Source organism: Nannobrachium achirus (assembly GCF_963921795.1).
Source record: "Nannobrachium achirus genome assembly, chromosome: 9".
In the NCBI taxonomy this organism is placed as follows: Eukaryota; Metazoa; Chordata; class Actinopteri; order Myctophiformes; family Myctophidae; genus Nannobrachium; species Nannobrachium achirus.
The window spans coordinates 7,589,169-7,617,028 of NC_137818.1; the positions used below are offsets into that span (position 1 = coordinate 7,589,169).

The following is a 27,860-nucleotide window of genomic DNA, read 5'->3' on the forward strand; positions in this document are numbered from 1 at the left end:
CCCCCCCCTCACATCTCCTTACTTTTGCATAGGACCGCTGTCACGCACACGCATAGCGAAAATAGCAGACCTACAAGCTATAAGGCTTGTAGATCAGCTATTTTCAATACATAATAACACAAACGATTGTGAAAGCAACGCGTGTGCGCTTCATAAATATGTAACCAATGTAACGTATTGACAAGGGATTGTGAATAACTAATGACTACATTTATTTACATCCATTGGAACACAGACTCTTTGCATACAGATGTAATAAATGTGTTGTAATAATAATAATAATAATGATAATAATTCAGGTGAAGTTCAGTTTGAACAGAAGGGTTTGAGGTGTGGTGACATCTGCTACGGCCAGCTCCTGACCGTCTGACAAACCCAGTTCTGAAATTAAATCAATCACATTCGTTAATTCATGAAATTCATTTTCCATAATTATGATCAAATATGTCATGAGATCACATCAAATGACACGTTTAACTGTGCTGCTCATACCATGAATGCACTCTCCTTACAAGCCATACCTCGTTGTAAATGTGACTAATCAACCATACATTGTTTATTAACCCATTTAGGCCTGAACACATTATGACGCAATATTTTATGCATTAACTATTGAAAAATAGCAGATATACAAGCTCACAGCGCGGCACCGAGTGCCGCGCTGCGAGCTTGTAGATCTGCTATTTTAGAAAAATTGAATTTGAATTTTGACCCGATTCTATAAGTGTCTTTTGAATCCTTCTAAGATTTTGGGAAAAACCTATGTTTCTATGTCAGCAATCTGGCCAGCCATCGTCAAAGAAAAGGTCCTTTTCACTTAACTGGAGCTCAGTTAGTCTGTTCTTGAGAGACTACTATGTCAGTGGTTCTCAAACCTTTTCATGTGAAGGACCCCCAAAATTATATTTATTTGGCCACGGACCCCCATTTCAAAATATCTAGTTCCAGGGACCACCCAGAAGCAAAATTTGAGTTACAAACGTTCGCTATGAAAATCCATATATTCAAAGATTTGCACACATTTTCATGACTTTTTCAAAAATAGCAGATCTACAAGCTTGCAGTGCGGCACTCGGTGCTGCGCTGTGAGCTTGTATATCTGCTATTTTTCACTGGTTAAAGCATTCAATAATTCTAGGCCTAAATGCTTCAGAACGTCTTGTGGGCATATTGTATAGGAATGAGAATAAAGCATATTAAGTCATTTTTACCTTTCAGAGTTTTGCACAAGTTGGGCCTGGTTCTTTCTTCAATAGATTTAACAGACTGCAATGAAATCATAACATTTAATAACGTCTATATTGAAATGAAAACATTCATAATGGATTAATGTTCTGTTGTCACCTCTTACGTAAAGTTATGAATGACAATAACTGGAATGTGTGCAATAAGTGTTAAATGTCTTTATATTATGGATAGTACTGTAATTATTTCGTGATCGCCTCTTGTGTTGATCGTTTAAACATGACATCATGGGCCGCTATGCTCGATAACAGGCTTGATAAGCCCAAAGCTTATTGATACCTGGTACTCAATAAATATGTTATCGGGTTATCAAGCTAAAACTCAGCACAAAAAGAAAGGAAACTTATTAATAATTAATTATATCTCCCCTTTAATAATACCAAATTGTATTGTGTTTTATATAATTACTATCGTTGATTTGTCACCTTTACAACGAGGTACAGCTTGTAAGCATCGGGCATTCAAGGCATGAGCTACACAGCCAAACGTGTGGGTAGCACCAACCAGATCTTAGCCAAAATGGCTTGCAATGCTGTCAGCTGGCATTTACTCTCTTTTTGGGCTCACATGACATTGAGTTTAAAATTAACAAAGTGTAAAAATGGCCAATATGTGTTGTTTTTTCTCTTTCCTTATTACTGTGAGAGAGTGCAATCATTCAATGCCCCAAGTAACAAAGGTCAACACCAAAAGAACAGTATTGCAGGCCTGCCAGGCCATTTTGACCATTTTTTGGAGGGGTGCTACCCACACGTTTGGCTGTGTTGCTCATTCCATGAATGCCAGATCCTTACAAACTGTACCTTGTTGTAAAGGCGACAAATCAATGATAACATTGATATCAAACACAATACCATTTGGCATAATTAAAGGGGGGATATAATGGACCAAATGTTGGCAAATGTCACATTGAAAGCCATTTTGGCAAAATTCTGGTCAGCGCTACCACACGTTTGGCTGTGTAGCTCATGCCTCGAATGCCCGATGCTTACAAGCTGTACCTTGTTGTAAAGGTGACAAATCAACGATGAAAATGATGTATAACACAATACAATTTGGTGTTATTAACTCATCTGCTGCCATTTAACAATACCTTCGTACTCTCATATGCCAAACTGTCTCCATAGACTTCCATGTAATTCATAGTGCACGGATCATGCACACCCATGCCTAGATAATGCACCACGTGTGTCCACATTGCTCACAGCTTTCAAACAAAAAAATCCGAATGGAAATCCGTTCAGGCATTCATGAGATAGCAGCCATTATGTTTTCCTAAAATGTAAACAAAGATGGCTGCCATGTTTGAAAGATGGGGTTGCTATGGGGGTTAAACATGCAATTTCGCGATCGCTATCATGCCTACTACATTTTTTGGGGTAAAAAAAAATTTTTTGAAAAAAAGATTTTTTTTGAAAAATTCTCGGGTTCCTCGGGCGTGGCAGGGCGGGACAACGGGATTTTTTCGGGCTCCTCGGCCATGGCAGCATATGAGTTAAAGGGGAGATATAATTAATTATTAATAAGTTTACCTTTTTTTGCTGAGTTTATATGCTTGTTTCGAGCTCCATCCCTAGTTAGTAACTTGTACTGTATTTATTTTACCTGTAAATACAGAGTCTTATTCTTCCCTTCCAGAGTTGTGGTGATGGCTGGAGATTTCATTTGTCTGAAAAAAAAAAAAAGAAGAAAAAAAGAAAACACTTAAAAAAGATATCAAAACCACTTAACCCATTTAGAACGGGTACACATTTTGTGTATCATTGTTTTATGGTTTAACTGTTGAAAAATAGCAGATATACAAGCTCACAGCGCGGCACCGAGTGCCACGCTGCGAGCTTGTAGATCTGCTATTTTTGAAAAATCGTGAAAATTTGAATTTTGATCCGATTCTATAAGTGTCTTTTGAATCCTTCTAAGACTTTTTGAAAAACCTATGTTTCTATGTCAGCAATCTGGTCCTTTTCACTTAACTGGAGCTCAGTTAGTCTGTTCTTGAGAAACTACTGTGTCAGTGGTTCTCAAACCTTTTCATGTGAAGGACCCCCAAAATGATATGTATTTGGCCATGGACCCCCATCTCAAAATATTTAGTTCTAGGGACCACCCAGAAGCAAAATTTTAGTAACAAACGTTCGCTTTGAAAATACATATATTCAAAGATTTGCACACATTTTCACGACTTTTTCAAAAATCTCGTGAAATCTCGTGAAAGCAGCGCGGCACTCTGTGAGCTTGTATATGTGCTATTTTTCAATAGTTAAAGCATAAAATAATGATACACAAATGGGTTAAAACAACTTCCGGTTTGGCGAGCAATGGAGTGAGCCGCTGAGAGGCTGCGCCTCGTGTCTCCCTACGCCTCTCAGCCGGTGTAAAATTCCAGGTCACCACTCGTCTCTTGTGGCTTATTGCTTCAATAATGATGCAATGATGCATTATTGGTCAAGGTGCTCTAATGTTTTCATATTGCTGGAACAAATGGATAATATTATAACATTTCATATTGCACATGCATAATGTTATCATGTTAGTAGCGTACAGTACATTCATCTGTCCTCTCTGGTAACAAATCACGCTAGTCAAAGAACTACAAGTCCCAGAAAACCAGCACTTTGTTGGCACCGCTCGCCAGCTACTCAAAGCCCCGGAAGATTGATTGATTGAATATATTATTAGACAAAAAATAAGAACAGTACGAGTATAGTCAATACAATAAAGAATGTAGTACAGTACAAGTACAGTTAACACCTTCTAAGCCTGGCCGTACTCCCTCGGACTTCCTACTGGGTCCCATCAGCCACGCCGTCTATTACCGGACTTTTGATATAAATTATAATAAAAAAAAAAAAAACATCGGAAATTCTTCTCTGTGTCTTTTTGGAGCGATCTGAAAGGGTTAATATGCTCTGACAGTCATTTTCTGGTGCTGGGTGTGATACTCCTAATATCCAGCAGGCCACGCCGTTGACTCACATTCTGGATGGATGGCTGGCCAGGAGGAGCCTCATCCTCTCCCCAGTGTTGAAACTCAGCAAGGAGCTCAAACAAGATGGCTGGTCTTTGTCTCTGTTCGTGGATCGCGGTTTCAATCACGTTCGGGCGCCGCTTCTCTATCGCTCCTTTCCCTGCTTCGCCGCACGTAAACGAATGGAATTGATCTCCCCTCCGCCTCGCCAAAGTAAGATCGCCGACCTCTGCAGGATGAATATGTACGCTGTGTCGAGCACTCCAGTACGTGTTGTTATCATGTGGGCTTTGTTTTTTTAAAACATGTTTGTAAATAAATGGCTTATTTCTTCGGCGCTACCTCTGTTCAGAGGGTTCTGCCGCGGCTTGCAACGTGTTAAAGTTATACTATGTAACTTTTTTTATAAAACATATCTTAAAATTGTCCTAACTATTAAATCGCTAAAGTTTTAGAACCCCCACTCTGTTAATTTCAGCCCCAAAAGCCTTTTCTTTATATGTTTTCTACATAGCTGTGACAGGGGCTGTATTTCCCGGCAAAATGATGTCATCTCCCACATGATACACTACCGGCCAATCACAGCGCGGATCATACACCACCGGCCAATCACAGCGAGTCTTGCTGTCTCTAAAGGAAGTAGCTTCCCTCAGCAACTGTGTTTACATTGGTGAAGGAATCTTGCCTGCTACTCCCTCAATCCTGGTCTATAAATGACGGGAGACGGCTCTACGGATGCGTATCGGTGAGGCGGAGGTGTTCGTGGCGGCCGCGGACCCCCGTGACTCCGGCCGAATAAAGCAATACCGCTACTGACCACTAGTTGAGCAGCTTCCACAGTACAGCTTTAAACACCCTGCCTAAAAGGAACCTCCCAAATAAGTCCTTTTATGGTCTTGTTTACGTCGGACGTGCTTTGTATTCAATCCATGGACGTAATAAATAGCAAAAATCATCGCAGTTATAAAGACAACATATGTACAAGGTAGGGGAAACAAGAGGGTGGGGCTAAGGTAAGGGTGGTGCTCACTTCTGGCCTGTCTTTAGTATAGAGCATCACAGTTTAAGCCCCGCCCAACCCCTCACTCCGGTGTCTGAAGCGTTTTCCCCCATGCATTTCATCCATAGACATTTCATAAAGTATTTATTTAAACGTCTTTTAAGCCTCTGACAAAGCCAACCCGGCTGGAGAGGAATCATGACAATAAACACTATTTTTTTGCATTAATTAGAAAGCTGAAAAAAAGACGAGCGTACAACTTTTATCCTCGGCTTGAACTGCGATGCTCTATGGGAGAAGTGATAACTACGTCCGCCTATGGCCTCCTTTCAGGGGTTTTGAAGGAGGCCAGCGAGCTACATGTCAATTTACCCATATTTAACTTTTTGGAGATGTTTGGTCAGATATGCGGGTACTGAGGGGATGGAGGGCAGATTTGCATTGACTATTTTGAAATTCAATCCCATTTTTAGTTGTTTAACCCCGTCTTCAACGCTGAGAAATGCTCCCGTCATACAGTCTGGTGCATCGAAAGAAGAACGATGAGTACCGGTTAAAGTGAAGCCTCCTCGTCACTTCCGTTTCCGTCTCACATCGCACACATTTATCATTATATAAATAGGGGTGCAGGAAAAAATCGATTTGAATTCAAATCGTGTTTCTAACATGGTAGATTCAGAATCGATTCTCATTTTCCAAAAATCGATTTTTTATTAGATCTTATGATTTTTATTTTATGATTTTTTATTATGATTTTTTTAGTACGATAATTTATTAGATATTATATTTTGTTTGTACAAGTTAAAAGAATGTGTGCAAGCATGAAAAAATCAGACAAGTTGTCTTGGATTAACCTTTGTGTTTTCACATTATTGCAATAAGTTGATAAAACCTTTACAATGATAAAAGCTACGTAAATGTACTCTGCTTTCATGCCAGAAGACTGGTGTAGATCCTTATATATGAATTGAATAGAGAATTGTTTTTAAATCGGAAAATGATCCGTTTTTGAATTCGAATCGTTTGGATTTGAAAGAATCGAAAAAAATCGTGAATCGTGACCCCAAGAATCGATTCTGAATCGAATCGTCCGATACCCAAATATTCGCAGCCCTAAAATCATATAAGCATGTTTAGCTTGCTGCTTAGCAGAAATAACATTTTAAAATATATTTTCTTGAACGGTAATGCCCGTTTCCGATACTCGCCGTTCGGGAGCTGCCGTTCCAGACTCTATATAGCATTCAGAGATTGTGGAATAGTTGTCTGGCTACGCGAGACTACTTACAGAGAGGAGTTCTCGGTCAGATACTCCAGCACTTCCTGTAATCTGGCAGACGGTGAGAACTGGAGGTCTTGTGGAACCTGACTGCACGCAGAGCAATTCTCCTGTCAATCAAACACAACGCTCCTGTCAATCACACACAATTCTCCTGTCAATCAAACACAATGTTCATGTCAATCAAACACAATTCTCATGTCAATCAAATACAATTCACCCTTTTGTCAAGTACCGCCCGTTGTCCTGCCCCTCTTCGCACCCATTGGTTGCTGTGTCTTGGTGGGACAAAAGTCCTTTCTCTCCATTCACTACCATGGAAATTCAGTTGCTTCGTATTGTTATTTTGTGTGTTCAATTCTCATTTTAAACTTGGTTTCAGTAAAAAAGGAGCCTCTCAGGTGCAGTATAGTGACTCGGCATGTTTTTAAATGTTTTTATTTCTCCAAAAATTATGTTTTAGCAAATTCAACATAAAAAAGGCGGAACCAGGGCGGGACAAGGCAGATAGAGCCTGATGGTTGAGACCAATCAGAAGGCTGACAAAGGATAAATTATGATAAGCTGTGACCGAGCGACAGTATAATAACAACAACAACAACAACAACATTAATAAAGCAGAGCTCACAGTGTGCAAACATCGTTATAAAAATGATAAAAGTAAATACAAACCTTCCTCTCTGCTTCAAAGGTGTAGGTGTAGAGTCCATCCACATCGTTAAACACCAGGTAATTATTCAGAGGAATATATGCACTGTAAAAAATACATATATGCACTGTAAAAAATTAATATATATGCACTGTAAAAAATAAATATATATGCACTGTAAAAAATAAATATATATGCACTGTAAAAAATACATATATGCACTGTAAAAAATACATATATGCACTGTAAATAATACATATATGCACTGTAAAAAAAAATATATGCACTGTAAAAAATTAATATATGCACTGTAAAAAATAAATATAAACACTGTAAAAATGTAATATTTGCACTGTAAAAAATAAATACATACAACTACAACAAATACATATTAGGCGGGCTCTACACAGGATTGGATCACTTGTATTTTTGTCTCAATTTTTCCCCAGAGCGAGCAGGCAGGCTCTATTAGCTCAATGGTAAACAGCACATGCACGACAAACCGGGTTCAATTCTGGCGTAGAAGAGGAACGCTACATGGTGCAAGCTTTAATATTTAAAACAAAGATCATTGTTTGTGTTTTTACACACTTACCTTGATGCAATTTTAAAAACTTCTGTGGCACAGGCAGCTGTGAAGATATGATAATATATTATTATATATTAATTATACACAGGCAACATAGATAAGTTGATAAAGATACATGAATAATAATAATGCGATGCGTTTTGAGCTTGTAGATCGGCTATTTTTGCTTCTTTTGAATTGGAATCCTGAATTATTTCTTGTTATTTTTTAATTGGAATCCTGAAATGTAACATTTTGATTTAATGTCAAACGCATTTAGTTATATACTCATGTTAACTTTATGAACCTAAATACAAATACATTGGACATAAAAAAAATACATCTCAATACTACTATACTAGTCATTAAGCTACTAAGATAGACTGACAGAATTAAAGCAGGTCATTTTTTGGAATTGTAACAGCTGAAATCAATAATATATCAGTATTCCAATATTGACCTGAGGGCCGCATTAAGTGGAGGTGGGGGCCACATGTGGCCCCCGGGCCGCCAGTTGCCCATGTATGGAATAGAATCTTTCCTACCAAATATCACAGCATTGGTGGAATATAGTAGGGTTAGAGGTCAGAGTTCAGGGGTTAAAGTCAGGGTCCTACCAGCTATCACAGCATTGGTGGAGGCCACAGCAGGAATGATGCGCTTTACCACCCCTGGAACACAGTAATGTAACGCGTGAGCAAATCCCTAGCCTCCTTCAAAATTGGTATGAAAAGTCACCTTCAGGCGGCTGCTACTCGTGACTTGTAAATAGACCAAGCCCCCATGCTACCCCCCCCTTTTGTATGCCTTTGTAATTAATGTTATCCTAGGTAAGGTACTATGTTCTATCTGTCTGTCTTTCAATGTTATATGAGATACATAAAGTGGTTCCTGTAATAAGCCGCAAGGCTTTCTAGGATCTCCTTTTAGTTGACCTTGTACCAGTGATTTGTGCTGTCATGAAACTGTACTTTTCTCTATTGCAAACTGCTTATAAACTCTTCAATCAATCAAAAAAAGCTTGTAGATCTGTTCATTTTAGCACACAGCTTGTAGATCTGTTCATTTCAGCACACAGCTTGTAGATCTGCTCATGTCAGCACACAGCTTGTAGATCTGTTCATTTCAGCATACAGCTTGTAGATCTGCTCATGTCAGCACACAGCTTGTAGATCTGCTCATGTCAGCACACAGCTTGTAGATCTAACAGCTCAGTATAAATCGTGCATTACGACGACATCAAGACCTGCCGCAATACATTTTAGTCGACTAAATGAATAGAGTTAGTTAAAGACTTAAATCGTATATTTAGCCAAACCAAAACTAGAGAAAAAAACTAAACATTTCACATGACTAAAAGGTTATAAACCTTGCTGAGAGTCTGAAGGTGATTAATTAATAATAATGATAATAATATTAATAATCACAAACCTTGTGTGAGTCTGTAGGTGATTCCAGTGATGTTGAACTGAGCAGCTCTCTCTAGAGCCTTCTGGAAAACCCACTGGATGTGTTCTGGACTGTCGCCATCTAGTGGACAGTCTGTAGGAGACATAGAGACATTGTTATGTTCTGGACTGTCTCCATCTATGGCAGTGGTTCTCAACCTGTGCGTTGGGACCCCCAGGGGGGTCCCCATATTATTTTGGTGGGTCCCCAGATGATTAGCTTAATGTGCAACATTGTTTTCTCTCTCTCAGTAAACAGTAAACAAACCAATAGAGTTTAAGTGTATAGAGGGTATCTGCACATTTTAAGTGACAATTTAAGGACTTTTTAATACCTCTAAAATGACAAATTAAGCATTGGACTAGCTGTCAAATATTAGAGGCAGAAATTGTGAAAATAGCAGATCTACATGCCCACAACACCTCGCAACGTGAGACGTTGTGAGCCCCTTATAAAATATGATTATTGTGGGGGTCGCGGCCTGAAAAGGTTGAGAACCACAGATGTAGAGGACAATTTAATCTATATCTATAGTACTGTATATCATCAGTCTACTGTACCTCCAAAGGGCTTCTCTTTAGGCCACTGCAGCATTCTGTCATATATACTGTATACCGATATATCTATATCTATCGTACAACATGTAGTATATAGTGTATCATCAGCCTACTGTACCTCCAAAGGGCTTCTCTTTAGGCCACTGCAGCATTCTGGCGTATTCCACACAGTGTTCAGGGAGCCTGGGCATGGAGGCGATGGTGCACATGGGGAAGTTTATCTGTGTGACACAAGGAAACAACATGGGGAACTTTATCTGTGTGACACACAGAAACAACATGACAACAGATTACAACTCAGGACTGAGCTGAACGACAAGGACAGCTTAACCCATTTAGGCCTAGGATTATTGACTGCTTTAACTATTGAAAAATAGCAGATATACAAACTCACAGCGCGGCACCGAGTGCCGCGCTGCAAGCTTGTAGATCTGCCATTTTTGAAAAATCAAGATTTTTGTCATGAAGTCTTTGAATATATCTACTTAAAAGCGAACATTTGTAACTAAATATTTACTTCTGGGTGGTCCCTGGAACAACATATTTTGAGATGGGGGTCCGCAGCCAAATACCTGTAATTTTGGGCGGTCCTTGACATGAAAAGGTTTGAGAACAGCATGATTTAGAGGAAGGATTTTAGAAGTCGGGTCAAAGATCGGGTCAAAGATATTCAAAGACTTGCACGCATTTTCACGATTTTTCAAAAATAGCAGATCTACAAGCTCGCAGCGCGGCACTCGCGCTGTGAGCTTGTATATCTGCTATTTTTCTAAAGTTAAAGCATAAAATAATGGTTAAAGTGGTTCAAATCTAACGCAACTCGGCCGCGTTCCAGATATTTGAGAGTTAATACATAACATTCTCTCCTGCTACAGAAATGCAGTGAGCGAGTGGATCTCGGCACATGAAAGGCAGAGGCACGCACATCTAAGGGGGTTTAAATAATCATTAAATGGTCGGGTTTCTCGGAACCTCGGAAAGAAACGGATTTCGGGGACAAATGTCACGGATTGCGGTCTGTAAAAAAACGAACGCCGGAACGGGGCGGAATCGGACGAGACCGTTACGGGGCCACTCGGGTTTGGTTTTGTAATTTGATTATTATTTCGGAACAGGTCGTAATCGGAAATAAATTTGGCGGTCCATTTCGATTTTGGTTCACTTTTTTGGACCTGTGACGATCTCTACTCCAGGGTACAGTAGGACTACAGTAGGGTACAGTAGGTCTACCTGTGGAGGGTACAGCTCCAGGGTACAGTAGGGTACAGTAGGGTACAGTAGGCCTACCTGTGGAGGGTACAGCTCCAGGGTACAGTAGGGTACAGTAGGCCTACCTGTGGCGGGTACAGCTCCAGGGTACAGTAGGACTACAGTAGGGTACAGTAGGCCTACCTGTGGAGGGTACAGCTCCAGGGTACAGTAGGCCTACCTGTGGAGGGTACAGTAGGGTACAGTAGGCCTACCTGTGGAGGGTACAGCTCCAGGGTACAGTAGGGTACAGTAGGGTACAGTAGGCCTACCTGTGGAGGGTACAGCTCCAGGGTACAGTAGGGTACAGTAGGCCTACCTGAGGAGGGTACAGTAGGGTACAGTAGGGTACAGTAGGCCTACCTGAGGAGGGTACAGCTCCAGGGTACAGTAGGGTACAGTAGGCCTACCTGAGGAGGGTACAGTAGGGTACAGTAGGGTACAGTAGGCCTACCTGTGGAGGGTACAGCTCCAGGGTACAGTAGGGTACAGTAGGCCTACCTGTGGCGGGTACAGCTCCAGGGTACAGTCGATGCAGGCCGTCATGCCCGGTAGGATGACGCGGGCGTTTCCTTTGAAGCCCTCGGTTCCTCCGTCGATCAGAGGAATGATGGAGCTGGGATCCACCTGGCCGTCATCATACACCAGCAGAGATATCTGTAACACACCACACCACACCGTCATCATACACCAGCAGAGAGATCTGTAGTAATATAATACACCATCATCATACACCAGCAGAGATATCTATAATAATATAATACACCACACCATCATCATACACCAACAGAGATATCTATAATAATATAATACACCACACCGTCATCATACACCAGTAGAGATATCTGTAACACACCACACCACACCGTCATCATACACCAGCAGAGAGATCTGTAGTAATATAATACACCATCATCATACACCAGCAGAGATATCTATAATAATATAATACACCACACCGTCATCATACACCAGTAGAGATATCTGTAGTAATATAATACACCGTCATCATACACCAGTAGAGAGATCTGTAACACACCACACCGTCATCATACACCAGTAGAGAGATCTGTAACACACCACACCACACCGTCATCATACACCAGTAGAGAGATCTGTAACACACCACACCATCATCATACACCAGTAGAGAGATCTGTAGTAATATAATACACCACACCGTCATCATACACCAGTAGAGATATCTGTAGTAATATAATACACCGTCATCATACACCAGTAGAGAGATCTGTAACACACCACACCGTCATCATACACCAGTAGAGAGATCTGTAACACACCACACCACACCGTCATCATACACCAGTAGAGAGATCTGTAACACACCACACCATCATCATACACCAGTAGAGAGATCTGTAGTAATATAATACACCACACCGTCATCATACACCAGTAGAGATATCTGTAGTAATATAATACACCACACCGTCATCATACACCAGTAGAGATATCTGTAGTAATATAATACACCACACCGTCATCATACACCAGCAGAGATATCTGTAGTAATATAATACACCACACCGTCATCATACACCAGTAGAGATATCTGTAATAATATAATACACCACACCGTCATCATACACCAGTAGAGATATCTGTAGTAATATAATACACCACACCGTCATCATACACCAGCAGAGATATCTGTAGTAATATAATACACCACACCGTCATCATACACCAGTAGAGAGATCTGTAACACACCACACCACACCGTCATCATACACCAGCAGAGATATCTGTAATAATATAATACACCACACCGTCATCATACACCAGCAGAGATATCTGTAATAATATAATACACCACACCGTCATCATACACCAACAGAGAGATCTGTAACACACCACACCACACCGTCATCATACACCAGTAGAGAGATCTGTAACACACCACACCACACCGTCATCATACACCAGTAGAGAGATCTGTAACACACCACACCACACCGTCATCATACACCAGTAGAGAGATCTGTAATAATAATAATTATTATTATAATACCCTGGCCGTCATCATACACCAGTAGAGAGATCTATAATAATATAATACACCGTCATCATCATACACCAGCAGAGATATCTGTAACACACCACACCACACCGTCATCATACACCAGTAGAGAGATCTGTAATAATATAATACACCACACCGTCATCATCATACACCAGTAGAGGTATCTGTAACACACCACACCACACCATCATCATACACCAGCAGAGATATCTGTAATAATAATAATTATTATTATAATACCCTGGCCGTCATCATACACCAGCAGAGATATCTGTAATAATAATAATTATTATTATAATACCCTGGCCGTCATCATACACCAACAGAGAGATCTGGAATAATAATAATGAACCATCAGCGTTAGTTTATGCAGGACATGGGAGTCAAGTCGCCGCCCAGCTGTAGTCAGATGTCAGTCAGCTTTGTTCTCATACCTCATTATCATATCTGCTGGTCATTACGTCACATGACTGCCATACTCCAATCAAAGCTCGCAATCAGTAGGGAAGGCTCCTTTAAATACAGCTCACTTTCACTACCTATGCTTGGTTTCCGAAGCTTCAGAATCATTCGCTGCTTGCTGCCTCCTCCAACCCAGCCTTCACCATGGCATGGTCAGTCTGGCTAAACTCAAATACTTGTGATTGTCTGACTAAGTTACATGTCAATGTTAACCTCAAATACTGTTATTTTGACTAGGTTTCAAGTCAAAGTATTGCTATTATTCTCCTATTGTATCCCTATGGTGGTCTTGCTTAGCGTTCCCTGATTTTGCTTAGCATGTTCAGAAAAGCTTGCAAAAAATGCAGTGAACTTCTCCAAACACGGAGCCCTTCAAACGCCAAGATTAACTGTATTCCATTTATGCAATAAATGGTTAAATCTGCTTGACGTTTATTCCATTTATGCAATAAATGGTTAAATCTGCTTCACGTGAATGTTCCAGACTAAAATAATAATAATAATTATTATTATAATACCCTGGCCATCATCATACACCAGCAGAGAGATCTGGAATAATAATAAATGTTAATGAAATTCTGGTCCCCGATAGGGCTACGGGCTTAAACACGGGGTCCGCTCAATATACCGACGGGCCGCTGTTCCGAATAGCGTCGGCTGGTTAGTTACTTTTCACGGTTCGGAGGTTAAGTTTAGGGTTAGTTTTAGTGTCGGCATACCGGCCCGTCGGCACACTGATGCGGACCCCTTAAACACACACGGCTACCTACATACCTATATACGCAGCCGAACGCAGCATTTAAGTGTTCTGCTGGCACAATAGTAATAATAATGTTATAGTAGAGGCAGTAAGGCCAAAAAATAAGCTGTTAACTTCAAGTCATGATGCAAAGGTCCTCTTTGGTATGGAAGTACCTTAGGGCCATAGGAAAGAATTTATCCAAAGAGACAAGTTAGATCACCCTTCGTTTTCTATTTATAGCCATTTTAAAAATGGCCGCCGTCAATAAACCACTATACACCAGACCCCATATCTTTGCTTCTGTTAGAGCTATAATAATAATATTGGTGTCAAAGTGTACATTTTTGGGGTCAAGGAATCCAATTAAACAGGTTTCAATTTAAAAAATGCAATACTTCACTAATTAACATGACAGCGGGGGGTAAAATATGCCAATTTCATGAAAAATAACACGTTTCAAGAGGGTAAGTTACCTCCCCACCCCTCCCCCTAAACTTTGATTCACCTTTCCTTTGGTGTGGAAGTACCTTAGGGCCATAGGAAACTATTTATCCAAAGAGACAAGTTAGATCACCCTTCATTTTCTATCTATAGCCATTTTAAAAATGGCCGCCAACAATAAACCACTATTACACCAGACCCCATATCTTTGCTTCTGTTGGAGCTATAATAATAATATTGGTGTCAAAGTGTACATTTTCTGGGGTCTAGGAATTCGATTAAATAGGTTTCAATGCAAAAAAAACATACTTCACTAATTAACATGACAGTGGAGGGTAAAATATGCAAATTTCATTAAAAATGATACGTTTTAACAAGGTAACGTACCTCCCACCCCTCCCCCTAAACCTTTATTCACCTTTTCTTTGGTATGGAAGTACCTTAGGGCCATAGGAAAGAATGTATCCAAAGAGACGAGTTAGATCAACCTTCATTTTCTATTTATAGTCATTTTTGGCCGCCGTCACTAAACCACTATACACCAGACCACATATCTTTGCTTCTGTTAGAGATATAATAATAATATCGGTGTCAAAGTGTACATTTTTGGGGTCAAGGAATCCAATTAATCAGGTTTCAAGGCTAAAAAATCCACACTAGATTTCTCATTACCATGACAACAGGGTCAATAGGGTAAATATGAACATTTCATTAGAAATACATGCTTTCAAAGGTCCACTTGCTGAAATGTGCATATTATGTTATATCAAATCCTAGGCGAGCAATGAATAAGAGACAAGTTTCTAACTATGTTTTAGTTTTTCTCAAATGGGGGTACGTGTACCCCTAGGGGTACGCGAAGGTACTGCAGGGGGTACTCAGAAAATGCCCCCCAAAGTATCATGATAATATTATTCATAGTTAAATACTTTACTGTTATGTTTAATTATAACACTTGGAGCCTGATAGATGCTAATAACACAAATCACATGGTACCAGGCAAATGGGACGTGTTTGAATGTAAGTTATTGACATGAAAACTGGACTGAAATGTTATTGCCACAGTGTTGAAAATAAATCTGTTCAGGAGGCACCATTTGAAACTCTCACTCCCTTTCTTATGTTTTGTTTCTTGAAAAGTGGGGGTTATCATAGCATCATATACCACACTAGTTATGGTTTTAATTGCAGTTTTATAAGGGAAATGTTGTTGTCAGGAAAAGGGGGTACTTGGATTCAAAAATCAGGGAAAGGGGGTACTCAAGCCAAAAAAGATTGAGAAACACTGTTTTAGACTTTAATCAAGATTTACAATCCGATGTCTCCACTGTGGGAGCATGAACCATGACATGCATGGCTGCCTCTGCATTTAGCATTTGCATGGTGCCATACAGTCTGTTTTGCACTTCCAATGGAATGCATCACTGCTTGGTGGCATGTGATCGAAGTCTCTTCCTTTGTGAAGGAAGAGGGAGAGTCGAGCAGCATCCACAGTCCCCGGACACACCATACAGCTTCTGGAGACATTTCTGGAGTATGGGTGTGTGGGTGGAGAATGGAGATCATCTCTGTGGTGGGGCACAGAGGTAAGGTGAGTTCAGGCAAGGACTGCCACACAGACTGTCTTCTTTCCCTTGCCAATGGCTGTGTTGCTCCCCATTAAAGCATGGAATGCTGGCAGTGTCATTGCCTTTGATGGTGGCTGTGAGCAATGGCATGTGCTGAAATATACCTGGTAAGAGAAAAATGATTCAAAAGAAGGGGAATGTCAGACAAATTCACTTCAGCCTGGGAGAACACCAGATCCCGTCAGTCATTGAGAAGCCGGTGATGAGCCTTAGAAATGTCTTCAACTGCACTCTGAATGACAGAGATTCCATCAAGGCAACCAGTGCTGACCTGGAGGGGGCTCCCTGGAAGATTCAAGGCCTGTCTCTACCAGCATGATTTGCTCCCAAGAATCCTCTGGCCTCTACTCATCTACGTATGATCCTCATGATGGCTGAATGAAGATGGCTGGGATTGCCATGCAGCCTAAGCAAAATTGGGCACCAATAAACTCAGGCTCTGTTTCAGCTCAGTCGGGGAGGAGTTTGTGGCATGGGCACAGGAATATCTGCAGTACACATCCTGAGCACACAGGTACATATCCTGAACACATCCATCGCTTAAGCAATCATCAAGGGGATCAAGCAAAGGTATCTATCTATCTAGCCGATACTCCCAAGCCACAGCTAAGGCCATTCATAGTGTCAAGGAAGGGAAAAGGCCAGAGAAATCACCAAAGAACTGCTCTGCTGGTTTGCTTTCCACAGCCTGAGACTGGAGAGGCAGCTGAAAATTCCACTACACATCACCCAGTCCAGATTGAGACCTGACATAATCTTGGTCTCAGAGGCCACAAAATAACTATTTTTGCTGGAGCTGGCGGTTGGTTCCCTGGGAGGAGAGGATGGAGGAGGCTCAAGAAAGAAATGAATACAAGGAGCTGGTATGAGGAATGGATGGAGTACCAGGTTTATGGCAGTGGAAGTGGGCAGTCTGGAATTTGCCAGTCACTCCCTAAGCACAGCTACGCCACACTGTGCGTAACAGTTGCCAACAAAGAAGAGCCATAGACAACAATGGGGAGGCATCAGAAAAAGCCTCCAGATTAACACATATGGTGCCAACCCCGAGTTTCCCGAGTTTGTATTGGTACTAGTGCTGTGCCAACCCCGAGTTTCCCGAGTTTGGGCCGTTTTTGAAAAAAAAAAAAAAAAAAAAATTCAATTTTTTTTTTTCAAAACATTTTTTTGGACCTCCAGAAATGTATTAGGCATGATCGCGATCGCGAAATTGCATGTTTAACCCCCATACCAACCCATTCTTTCAAACATGGCAGCCATGTTTGTTTACATCTGAAGAAAACATAATGGCTGATAAATCATGAATGCCTGAACGGATTTCCAAGCGGATGTTTTTGTTTGAAAGCTGTGAACAGCATCTACACACGTGGTGCATCATCTAGGCATGGGCGTGCACTTTTTACACACTTGCACAATTACATGGAAGTCTATGGTAACCATGGCAACGCGAGACATTGAAGAGAAAAAATCATTGCAACATAAGTGTTAAGAGAGGAGAGCAGTGGGGACAGAAGCATGACACTTAACAGGGTCTGATCAGCTTCGGTCGGGTCACCTGAGAAGGCTGACTCTTGCAACACCCAGTGACTCTAGGAAACAATACCTGATGATGTGTCCAAGTTTGCATCAGTAAATGGTTTGTTAACTGTTAAAGGGGAAGACCACCCATTTTCAATATTGAACTGTGTCATTAATATACCTTATAGGAGTTATGTCAAAATAGAAAAAAAGTCCCCCCCCCCCTTCTGTGTTGCCTAGAACTGGAGGATTGATTTTGGGTTTTTTATTGTAAAGTACAACTTGATGACATCACACATTGTACTTTACAATACAAGGGGTAAGTTACCCTGTTAAAACGTAGTATTTTTGATGAAATATGCATATTTTACCCCCCGCTGTCATGTTAATTAGAGAAGTATAGGGTTTTTTGCATTGAAACCTGTTTAATTGAATTCCTAGACCCCAAAAATTGACACCAATATTATTATTAAAGCTCTAACAGAAGCAAAGATGGGGTCTGGTGTAATAGTGGTTTATTGTTGGTGGCCATTTTTAAAATGGCTATAGATAGAAAATGAAGGGTGATCTAACTTGTCTCTTTGGATAAATAGTTTCCTATGGACCTAAGGTACTTCCATACCAAAGGAAAGGTGAATCGAAGTTTAGGGGGAGGGGTGGGGGGGTAACTTACCCTGTTAAAACGTGTTGTTTTTCATGAAATTGGCATATGTTACCCCCCGCTGTCATGTTAATTAGTGAAGTATTGCGTTTTTTTTAAATTGAAACCTGTTTAATTGGATTCCTTGACCCCAAAAATGTACACTTTGACACCAATATTATTATTATAGCTCCAACAGAAGCAAAGATATGGGGTCTGGTGTATAGTGGTTTATTGACGGCGGCCATTTTTAAAATGGCTATAAATAGAAAATGAAGGGTGATCTAACTTGTCTCTTTGGATAAATTATTTTCTATGGCCCTAAGGTACTTCCATACCAAAGGGGACCTTTGCATCATGACTTGAAGTAAAATGTGTCTTACTGCCTCTACTATTAGAACAAAGGGGATTCATAACTCAGGGCAAGTTTGAGTGAGGAAGCAGCCGTCTTTAGTTCGCTAAAAACAAACACAAGATGTCTGCAGAATTTAAAATAAATAATATTAATGTCCAATGTCTGTCTGCCATGATGAAATAAGTGACAGAATTTGGAGAAGACTGACATCACTGACTGACATCACTACAGTGCCCAACATTTGGAGATGACATCACAGACTGGCCTGGACACGGAACACCATATATGGGCATAAAGAAAAGCCAGAGGGACAGAGATAAGAGATCTCCATATAATGTATGAGCACTAGAAGTTTGCGGCCCGAAGGAAAAAATAGTTTGAGAAAAAATAGTTTTTTGAGAAAAAAATAGTTTTTTGAGAAAAAAAAAGTTTTTGAGAAAAAAAAATGTTTTGTGGTGTGTGTGTGTGTGTGTGTGTGTGTGTGTGTGTGTGTGTGTGTGTGTGTGTGTGTGTGTGTGTGTGTGTGTGTTCTGGCTACGCCTCCCTCGGTTGAAATTGGATCCGCCGGTCCCATAGCTGGGAATACGAGCCAATGGACGGCGGTCACCGGTCACCATGGCAACAGGGGGCCAATGATAGAGTTAGGGCGGTATTCCGTGAGTTCTACCGACCTACTACCGACCTACATCTGATCTAGCTATGAGTTGAGGTGGATGTGAAGTGGGCGTGAATGGGCTTGGAAGTGGGATGCGGCTCTTAGAGGAATGTAAGTATAGATGAAAGGGGGACAGACAGACAGACAGACGGATACAACGGGTATTGCACAACTGGACGTCAATGGTGACTATTCTGCCCAACTGGCACCGGTCTGGGTTCTCCAACATTACTACTGAGACTCCTCAGGGACACTCAGTCCCTTACTGTGAACACCCCCGGGCAAAGGACTAATTCTTATATGTAGTTATTTTGTTGAACGAGAATCAACGAGTGAGTTTTTTAAATCTAAATTTCGCATCCACTGGGCCAAGCAGTGGCCTCTAGAGGTCTTCGGACCTGCCCGAGATCCGAAATTACCCGCGATCCGAACCGAACCGAGCCGGGTAACGGGGCCGTTTTCGAGCTTTTACCGCGGGGCGGGCCGGGGCCGGGGCCGTCTGCCCCGGTTCCCCGGGTATCTCCTGTTACCCGAGTGGAGCCGAGACAGGCCGAGATTGAAGTGAAAGTGAACGCAACAACTGCACCAAATAGATAACGCCACACGATGGCACTAAAGATGCAGCATGTAATCTGTTGCATTGGTTGTGAGAACTGAGAAGTAGAACTCACTCAGTCACAACAACACTGACTGTATCAGTTGGATTGTTATTATTATCAAAGATATTAACGTAACGTTTTGGTTAACGGTTTACAATGGAGTTGTCATTGCGTGTTGTCATGCTCTGCAGAGCAAAATGGACACTCAAAGCAGAAAGATATAATGAACAACACATGCGACAGAAAACGATAGCATTAGCATTGGCTAGCCAAAGAAGAGGGAATAAAAACATGGATTTATTTGTATTTACAAACTGTCCGCATTGACTTACTGGTCTGGGAAAAGATCATCTTTTGGCGAGAGCGAGAGGCACAGCGCCGCTGACAGCAACAGCAGCACCGTGGCGACGTTAGGTAAGAAATATGTCTGATACAACTCTTAATATAATAACGTTGGCATTCTTTCATTTCGGGGCGACAGGTTCGGGTCTCGGATCTCTCGTTCTGCTCGGGTATCGGATCCAATTTTTCTAATAACAGGTGGGGCCGTTCGGATCGGATCCATCACGTCTCGGGGCTGATCGGGTAGCGGTTCTCAAATTCCAAATGATAGACGGGGCCATATGGGTCCGGGTCCATTTCCCCCGGGTCCTTTTGGGTTCGGGTAGTTCAAATTGGACCCGTGAAGACCTCTAGTGGCCTCCCTTTGCGTTTGTTCTCTTCTTGGTTGGTGCAACGCTATGATCGGTATGCCCGAAACTGAAGGTTCTGTGGTGCAAAAACTAAGTGCGATAAAAATGCGTTATTTATTTTTAATCGCGTTAATTTTCTGTAATTAATTAATCCCAATTAATCAGTTAAAGTCCCAGCCCTAGTATTTATATGAATAAACTAGTGTACCAGCATTCCGTTCATCCAGCGTCTGGCGATGATAGAGTCCAGTCCACAGACGATGATGTGGAATTCTGTAAGAGGAGGGAGACATGTTTGTAATGTTTACAATAGTACTGTCCTCGTTAACAATGATTATTACAATGTTTACATCAGTACTGTAAAAATGGCTGAAATGGTTCAATTAGTACCACTGATATTATGCAGCGTGTGGCTGTGAGTGTACTTACGTCTATAGAAAGAATCATCAAAGTCTTGTATCTTGTTAAAGTGTCTGGTTATGAAGTTATTAAGAACAACAGTGTTAATGTTTATGTCTCACATCCTGAACATTCAGATGAACTCTACCAGGCTGGGAGGCCCGAAAGCACCAGGAGAAGAGAACACTCAGACATACACAGTAATTGTACAGGAGGACACATACACACACGCACACACGCACACACGTACGCACACACACAGCTGGTGAAAAGGATACGGAACAACTTGACATCCAGGAATACGAGTGTTGATGAAGTCTGCTGCGACGTCTGCTTTAGGACGTCCTACGTCTCTGGGTCTGGAGAGAGAGGACACAACATGACCTCTGACCTCTAACACTGTTCGTTTTAAGCGTCCTACAGACGGACGGCGGTTGACGCGGACGTTCCCGCGGTGGAGACACAAAACACAATTGCTCTGTGAGTAAACACCGGGCGACACAGGACCGCGCCCGCTCGCCTCGCCGCTCCTAAGCTTAGCACAGTGAATCCAAAATAATCGCCCACCTCTCATTGAAAATTAATTACTAGGATGTGCTACGCCCCGTCTGAAAGGTGCTTTTGTTTGTTTGGTATACTTATTGTTTCATAAAGCAGAATCATGTTGGTTATAGGAGAGGAACTGTCTGTTGAGGTCGTTTTTTACGCTTAAAATGTTATCCCCCGTTTTTGTCACCCAGTGTCACTTTGTCTAATGTAATCCTGGGTGCTACACTCCCTTTGCCAACCTGGGGACACAACGGACTGACCTCATGCTTCCCTCAGTCCAAGCCGCTTCTTTTCACCTGACAGGGGGGAGCTTCTCCGGTTCGATGTAGCGCGTGGAAGGAACACGTTATTCCAACCAGTTCCTTTCCCCTCCGTCAGGCGTCCCGGCTGGCCAGGGGGAGGCAGTATAGAGACCAGGATTACTGCATGATTTTCTGTGAGGGTCAGGGTACCTCCCCTATAGGGGACACGGCGAGAACATGCAAACTCCACACAGAAAGGCCCTATCGCCAACCCCGCCTAGTGTGTGGGCGCTGATGATGCGGAGGAGAGAACACGCCCCCAGCAGCGCCCACTAGGACTGTCACGATTATGGCATTTTACATGACGATTAATTGTCACTCAAATAATTGCGATTAACGATTTAATTGTGTTTTTGTCATTGAGAATGATATTTCTGTTTGGCTTGTAGGCTTTGAAGTTGCACATGGCAGATATGACACATAACCTAATTACCTAAATATACGACATATAGACATATTTGACAACTTTATACTTACAAAATAACGTTATAGTGGAAATAGCTGATCTATAGGCTCACAACGCAAACTTGTAGATCGGCTATTTCCACTATTTTTGTAATAATTGTGACAGGCCCAGCGCCCACATCGTCCCCCGGTGGGAATGGAACCCAGGACCTTCTAGCAGTGAGCCACCATCATCATCATTGTTACCTGAAGAGGAACTGTCTGTTGAGGTTGGACACGTCTATAGTGTCCATGTCCACCACATGGATGAGACGGAACCCGGACAGAGCCTGGAACAGAGCAACAACAAACACGTTAAGTCAACTTCATGATTTAGTGAATGTAACTTCATTGCACATGTAATATTTGTGTCCTTCAATGCATCTGCTTTGTGTGAACATAAATACATGGTTAAAATGTGTGTGTGTGTGTGTGTGTGCGTGCGTGCGTGCGTGCGTGCGTGCGTGCGTGCGTGCGTACGTGCGTGTCCTACCAGGTTCTTCAGCAGTTCACATCCCAGTCCTCCTGCTCCTATCACCAGGATCTTACAACTCTCCAATAGGAACTGTAAGGACTGGATATGAACCCATATAAAAGAATATAAACATATACACTATGAACTGTAAGAATATAAACATAGACAATATGACTGAATATAAACATATATGCCAGTGGTTCTCAAACTTTGAAGTTTCAAGGTCTCCCCATAACTTTCACAGTGTACAAATGGACCTGTTCCATTTGTACACTGTCAACGTTACAGACTTGTAAGGGTCTATTTAAGTCAGCGGTTACCCCCAAAATAATCATATTTTAACTGGGGACCCCCCACCCTGACGAGCACTAAGAGTTGAGGCATTACATTTTGTATAACGCTTACTAAGCGTTTACTGTTGAGTGAGAAAACAATGTTCCACATTAAGTTAAAGGTGATACACCATGAAATTTCCCTTTTCCCATTTTAAAACCTTTTTTTGGGGTCCCACTAGCACAAAGTCCCATTAAAAGTACCCCACGGGTTCTCAAAACAGGCTATCCAGATTGCTATTGTTCCAAACGTAGGAGACTTCGTTTGAAGGAGCGCTCGTTTTATGGTTATATGTCACAGTTATTGTCCACGACATTGCAAGCGGTGCGAAGGCCAGCGGCCGCAGGCGCGAGTGGCCGCGAAGAGCGGGCCAGAGTTACGAAGCCGTGGTGAATGCAATCGTTATATTTATGCCCAGGCCGTAAGGCCTGGGCAAGCCCACGATAAACGCATTCACACCCGCCGGCGCAGTCCAAGTGACCACAGCCGAGCGCTCCAGACCTCCGCTCCAGCCAATCACAAGCCGCGCCTCAACGAACTCTCCTACGGTAGGAATACTCGCATACAGATTTGCTCCTGATGATGACGTCATAATCGGCAGTTTTTGAAGCAAAACCTTTTTTTTTTCTTTTTTTTTCTAAAAATATTTCTTTTTTTTTTAAAGGGGGGGGGGGGGGGGCGCAGTTCAGGCCAAAGGTGGTACTGCAGCTGAGAGGCTCTCTATTCAGGAGTGTTAATTTAGCCTCAAACCTTTTGACGTTTTTGGGACATAAACAATATGACATAAATACTTTTTAAATGCATGGTGTATCACCTTTAAGGTGGAGAACCCCTAAATAATGTGGGGACAAACCACTGGTTTATGTGACACTGAAAACAAAAATATTGTCACAAAATTCAATGAATGATCGTGATCTAATAATCATGTAGTATTTAGCCCTGATCATTTAGAGCTAAAGACCTAAGGTGACCTCTGTAAAGGTCCATAAAGGTCAAAAGTCAAAGGTTACCTCTGTGCTGGGTTCAAAGTCAGGGTGTGTAAACGGTCCTGGTCTCTCCAGGAACTTCTTCACGTGATCCCAGCGGTTCTCCCAGTCACTGTCTGCCATTCTACACACACAACACACACATAATAGACACTAATGTTACAAAACGCCTGTGCAATAACTTCAATCTACAGTTTCCACTAATAGTTTTCATTCAACACTCCACTCAGCTCTAGAATGAATAAATTCTGAACATAACTGGTCCACAATAACCAATCTGTTTTGTATGTGTCTATGGGGTTAACATTACTCTAATAGACCCACACAGGTGTGGTTATGATATGCAAATAATGATGTCTTCCCTGTGTATTGTTGGTTACTTCCTGAAAGCCTCTGAGTCAAAAGGCCCAACTGAAAAAGTTAATGACATCTGAGTTACTGAGTTAATGACATCATAACATCATGCCCTTCCTTTTTTTTTACCATTCAACAACACAGTAGGTGACTAGGTGTGGCTAACTTCAGCTGGGTCACCACCCAACTGAAGGCATACTTAATGAACAGGTGGGTGTGGCAACATAAACACTTTTTTTAACACTTTCTGTACACTATTTTGAAAAGATCTTCCTCCAAGTCTAATCATAATACCTTATGATTATAATTTTTGTGGGAGGGAAAAAAATCACAGCACCCTGTAAACCTAATATAAAAAGTAGAAAAAAGTTTTTATCACACAAAGATTTGGAGGACCCCCTGTAGCAACTCTGAGGACCCGCTAGGGGCCCCGGACCCCCTGTTGAAGACCCCTGATTTACAGCCATAACCATTGTAATTAATTCTAATAATAATACATAGGTATTGTAACATTAATAATTAACATGAACATTTTGTATTGTAACATATTGGTCACTAACTTTCCAGTCAGGTCCTCTTCTATTCTCCTTCTTTTCGTCTCCCTAAAAGAGAATAAATTAAATCATGTTTAGAAACAAAGTGTTGATGGTTAAAAAACTGATGCATGTTTAAATCAAAATAAAACATTGCAACGTAAGTCTGCACACCGTGCGGGGATAGAACAGATCTATATAACACAGGGGTGCCCAAAAGGTAGATCGTGATCTACCAGTAGATCACCAAGGGTGTGCAGGTAGACCACATGACATGCCTCTAAAAATATATAATTAAAATATAAAAATAATTTGTCAATATGACATCAAGAAGGGCCTGTCAGCTCCCTTCATGGCTTCTAAAGTAAGCAAACCTCCAATGCAATACTTTGTTCAAGAGTCAGTAGCATTACAAAGGACCCCAAAACCCACCACTTCCATAAAGAATGGGATGAAGACATTTCCCCCAGTATTTCTCATTTATTTCCCCCTTACAGTAAGTGTGTTTGTCTAAAATGTAATGCCAGTGCTGCCATTCCAAAGCCCCCCTCAGGCCCTCAGCTAAAACATTTTGGATGGGTAGATCATGTTGAGCCAGTCATTTTAAAAGTAGATCTCACGTCAAAATAGTGTGGGCACCGCATCTATATAAAAGATCTATGGCTGCGTATTTGGAATACATGATGCCATGTATTAGTCGCTGCATCAACTCTTATTCTATTTTTAATATAGTTCATCTAAAGTTCCAACACCAACCATGGACAGCCCATACATCCAAACAGAAAAGTCCATCTGATTGTATTAAACAACGTCAAACTCACCAACATTGCGGCTGTATGGAAAGCTTGAATTATCCCTTTTCTATTTGCAAAGTGTTTGTTTCATAAAAACCCCACCATAGACATGTAATGACCCTAACCCTTTCTGTCAATACATTATGTGCAGGTGATTATTGTTCGAGTTTGAAGCTCTCGCTGGAAATCACCCAACAGGCCTGCGTAATAGACCTGTCACAATTATTACATAATCGTCTAATTGCAATTATTTGACATAATCGCAATAGTTTTTTCATAATCGTCTCCATGTTTAAAGTGTTTCATATATTTTCAAACATTTTTTTTTCTTCAAAAATAGTGGATATAGCAGATCTACAAGCTCACAACAAGCTTGTTGTAGTCTATTACCACTATCAATGTTCTTTTTAAAGTATAAAGTCAAAACAGAAATGTAATTGTCAACAACAGAAACACAATTAAACCGTTAATCACAATTATTTGAGTGACCACTAATCATCATGTAAAATGCCATAATCGTGACAGCCCTAGCTGCGTACCACCCGTGTCTAAATGGCACATAATGCAGGAGGCAGCAGGACGATACATTACTGAAAACGAGCGCTTCCAAACTGCCAACATTTTAAAAAGTCTGCGCAAAATATATTGACACAAAGTATCTCACATGTCATATGTCTATGGTGGATTTTTATGAAACTCTTTGCAGATAGAAAGAGGATCATTTAGGCTTTCCGTACAGCTGCATTGTTGGTGAGTTTAACATTGTTTAATACAATCAATCAGATTTCTGTTGTGATGTATGGGCTGTCAATGGTTGGTGTTGCAACTCTAGATTCAACATATTAAAATAAAATAAACAATGAAATAAAAAACAATTGAGTTGCAAGTTGTGGCTAATTGCAAAGCTAGATTCCAGATATTAAAAATATAATCTAAGAATTGCTTCTGCTTGTGGCTATATAAATGTAAGTAACATCTGATGTAATGCTAGTTTGAACACTTCAGTTGCTCTCAGCTTCATCTTAAAATAACTGAACAGAAAATAGCCCTATAGTTATTTAAATCTACAAGCTTGCAGGTCATGTCATGGACTATCTCAGTGCATTGTGAGCTTGTAGTATGTTGCTTCTGGGCTAGTATGCTTGCGCCTGACATGATTCCTGGTTAGACTTCAGTAGAATCACATGAAGTGGAATCATTAGTGGAGACTTTGTGTGATTGACATGAAATAAAGTCATTCATGGATGTATGGATGTGTATGCGTTTGTAAAGAATGCTCTGTCTCCCTCATCATCAGCCATTCATTCTTCTACATACAAGATGTGTATAGACGACACGTATATGGATAAACTTATAGTTATACAAGTATCTATTATAGATATTTGTTTTTTTTTAGTCACGACTCCCTCTCCTTCTCCATTCTTCTACATGTTATAAAGCAATGTATCTATGATGTATTATTTATGTAAATAAAGATTTATTGATTTGTTTCTAGCTGTATTTATAGATATATTTATCTATTTGTGGATATATGTATGCATTTTATAGACATGTTTATGTTTAAACTCATGGCTCCATTCTTCCACGTGTTATAAAGCCATTTAGATAATTATGTATGATGTATTTATGTAAATAAAGATGCACTGATGTGTTTCTAGCTGTATTTATGGATATTTTTGATGTATTTTAAGGATATATTTATGTATTTACTGATATTTTAATGTATTTTAAGGATATATTTATGTTTAAACTCACAGCTCCATTCTTCTACGCTCCCATGTCCTCCATTGATGGTGTATTTATGTAAATAATGATGCATTGAAGTGTTTCTAACTGTATTTAAGGATGTTTTAATGTATTTTATACATAAATTAGTGTATTTTATAGTAATGTTTATGTTTAAACTCACGGCTCCATTCTTCTACGCTCCCATGTCCTCCATTGATGGGTGG

General features: G+C 40.9%; 1 protein-coding gene across 1 annotated transcript; it reads right to left on the reverse strand.

Moving 5' to 3' along the window:
• Positions 1–17: 17 nt before the first annotated feature.
• LOC308291242 (NEDD8-activating enzyme E1 catalytic subunit) lies at positions 18–27,857 on the reverse strand. The gene is made up of 18 exons (XM_080733215.1): positions 27,818–27,857; positions 25,142–25,183; positions 24,252–24,351; positions 22,927–23,007; positions 22,641–22,723; positions 21,417–21,497; positions 21,169–21,212; positions 20,948–21,012; positions 11,465–11,620; positions 9,834–9,936; positions 9,141–9,251; positions 8,327–8,380; positions 7,737–7,773; positions 7,165–7,246; positions 6,502–6,602; positions 2,851–2,914; positions 1,212–1,266; positions 18–381 (listed from the first exon to the last, which is right to left on the reverse strand). Exons 1-18 carry the CDS (start codon positions 27,823–27,825, stop codon positions 296–298), a joined length of 1,353 nt encoding a protein of 450 aa, XP_080589341.1. The 5' UTR covers positions 27,826–27,857; the 3' UTR covers positions 18–295.
• Positions 27,858–27,860: the final 3 nt, after the last annotated feature.

What these genes read in the sequence shown, in the direction of transcription:
- LOC308291242 (XM_080733215.1), bottom strand. An exon ending in AACAGACAGTTCCTCTTCAG is followed by an intron (nt 21,498 to 22,640) that starts GTAACAATGATG and finishes CTCTCTCTCCAG; the next exon opens with ACCCAGAGACGTAGGACGTC. An exon ending in CACCTACAGACTCACACAAG is followed by an intron (nt 8,381 to 9,140) that starts GTTTGTGATTAT and finishes ACTGTGTTCCAG; the next exon opens with GGGTGGTAAAGCGCATCATT.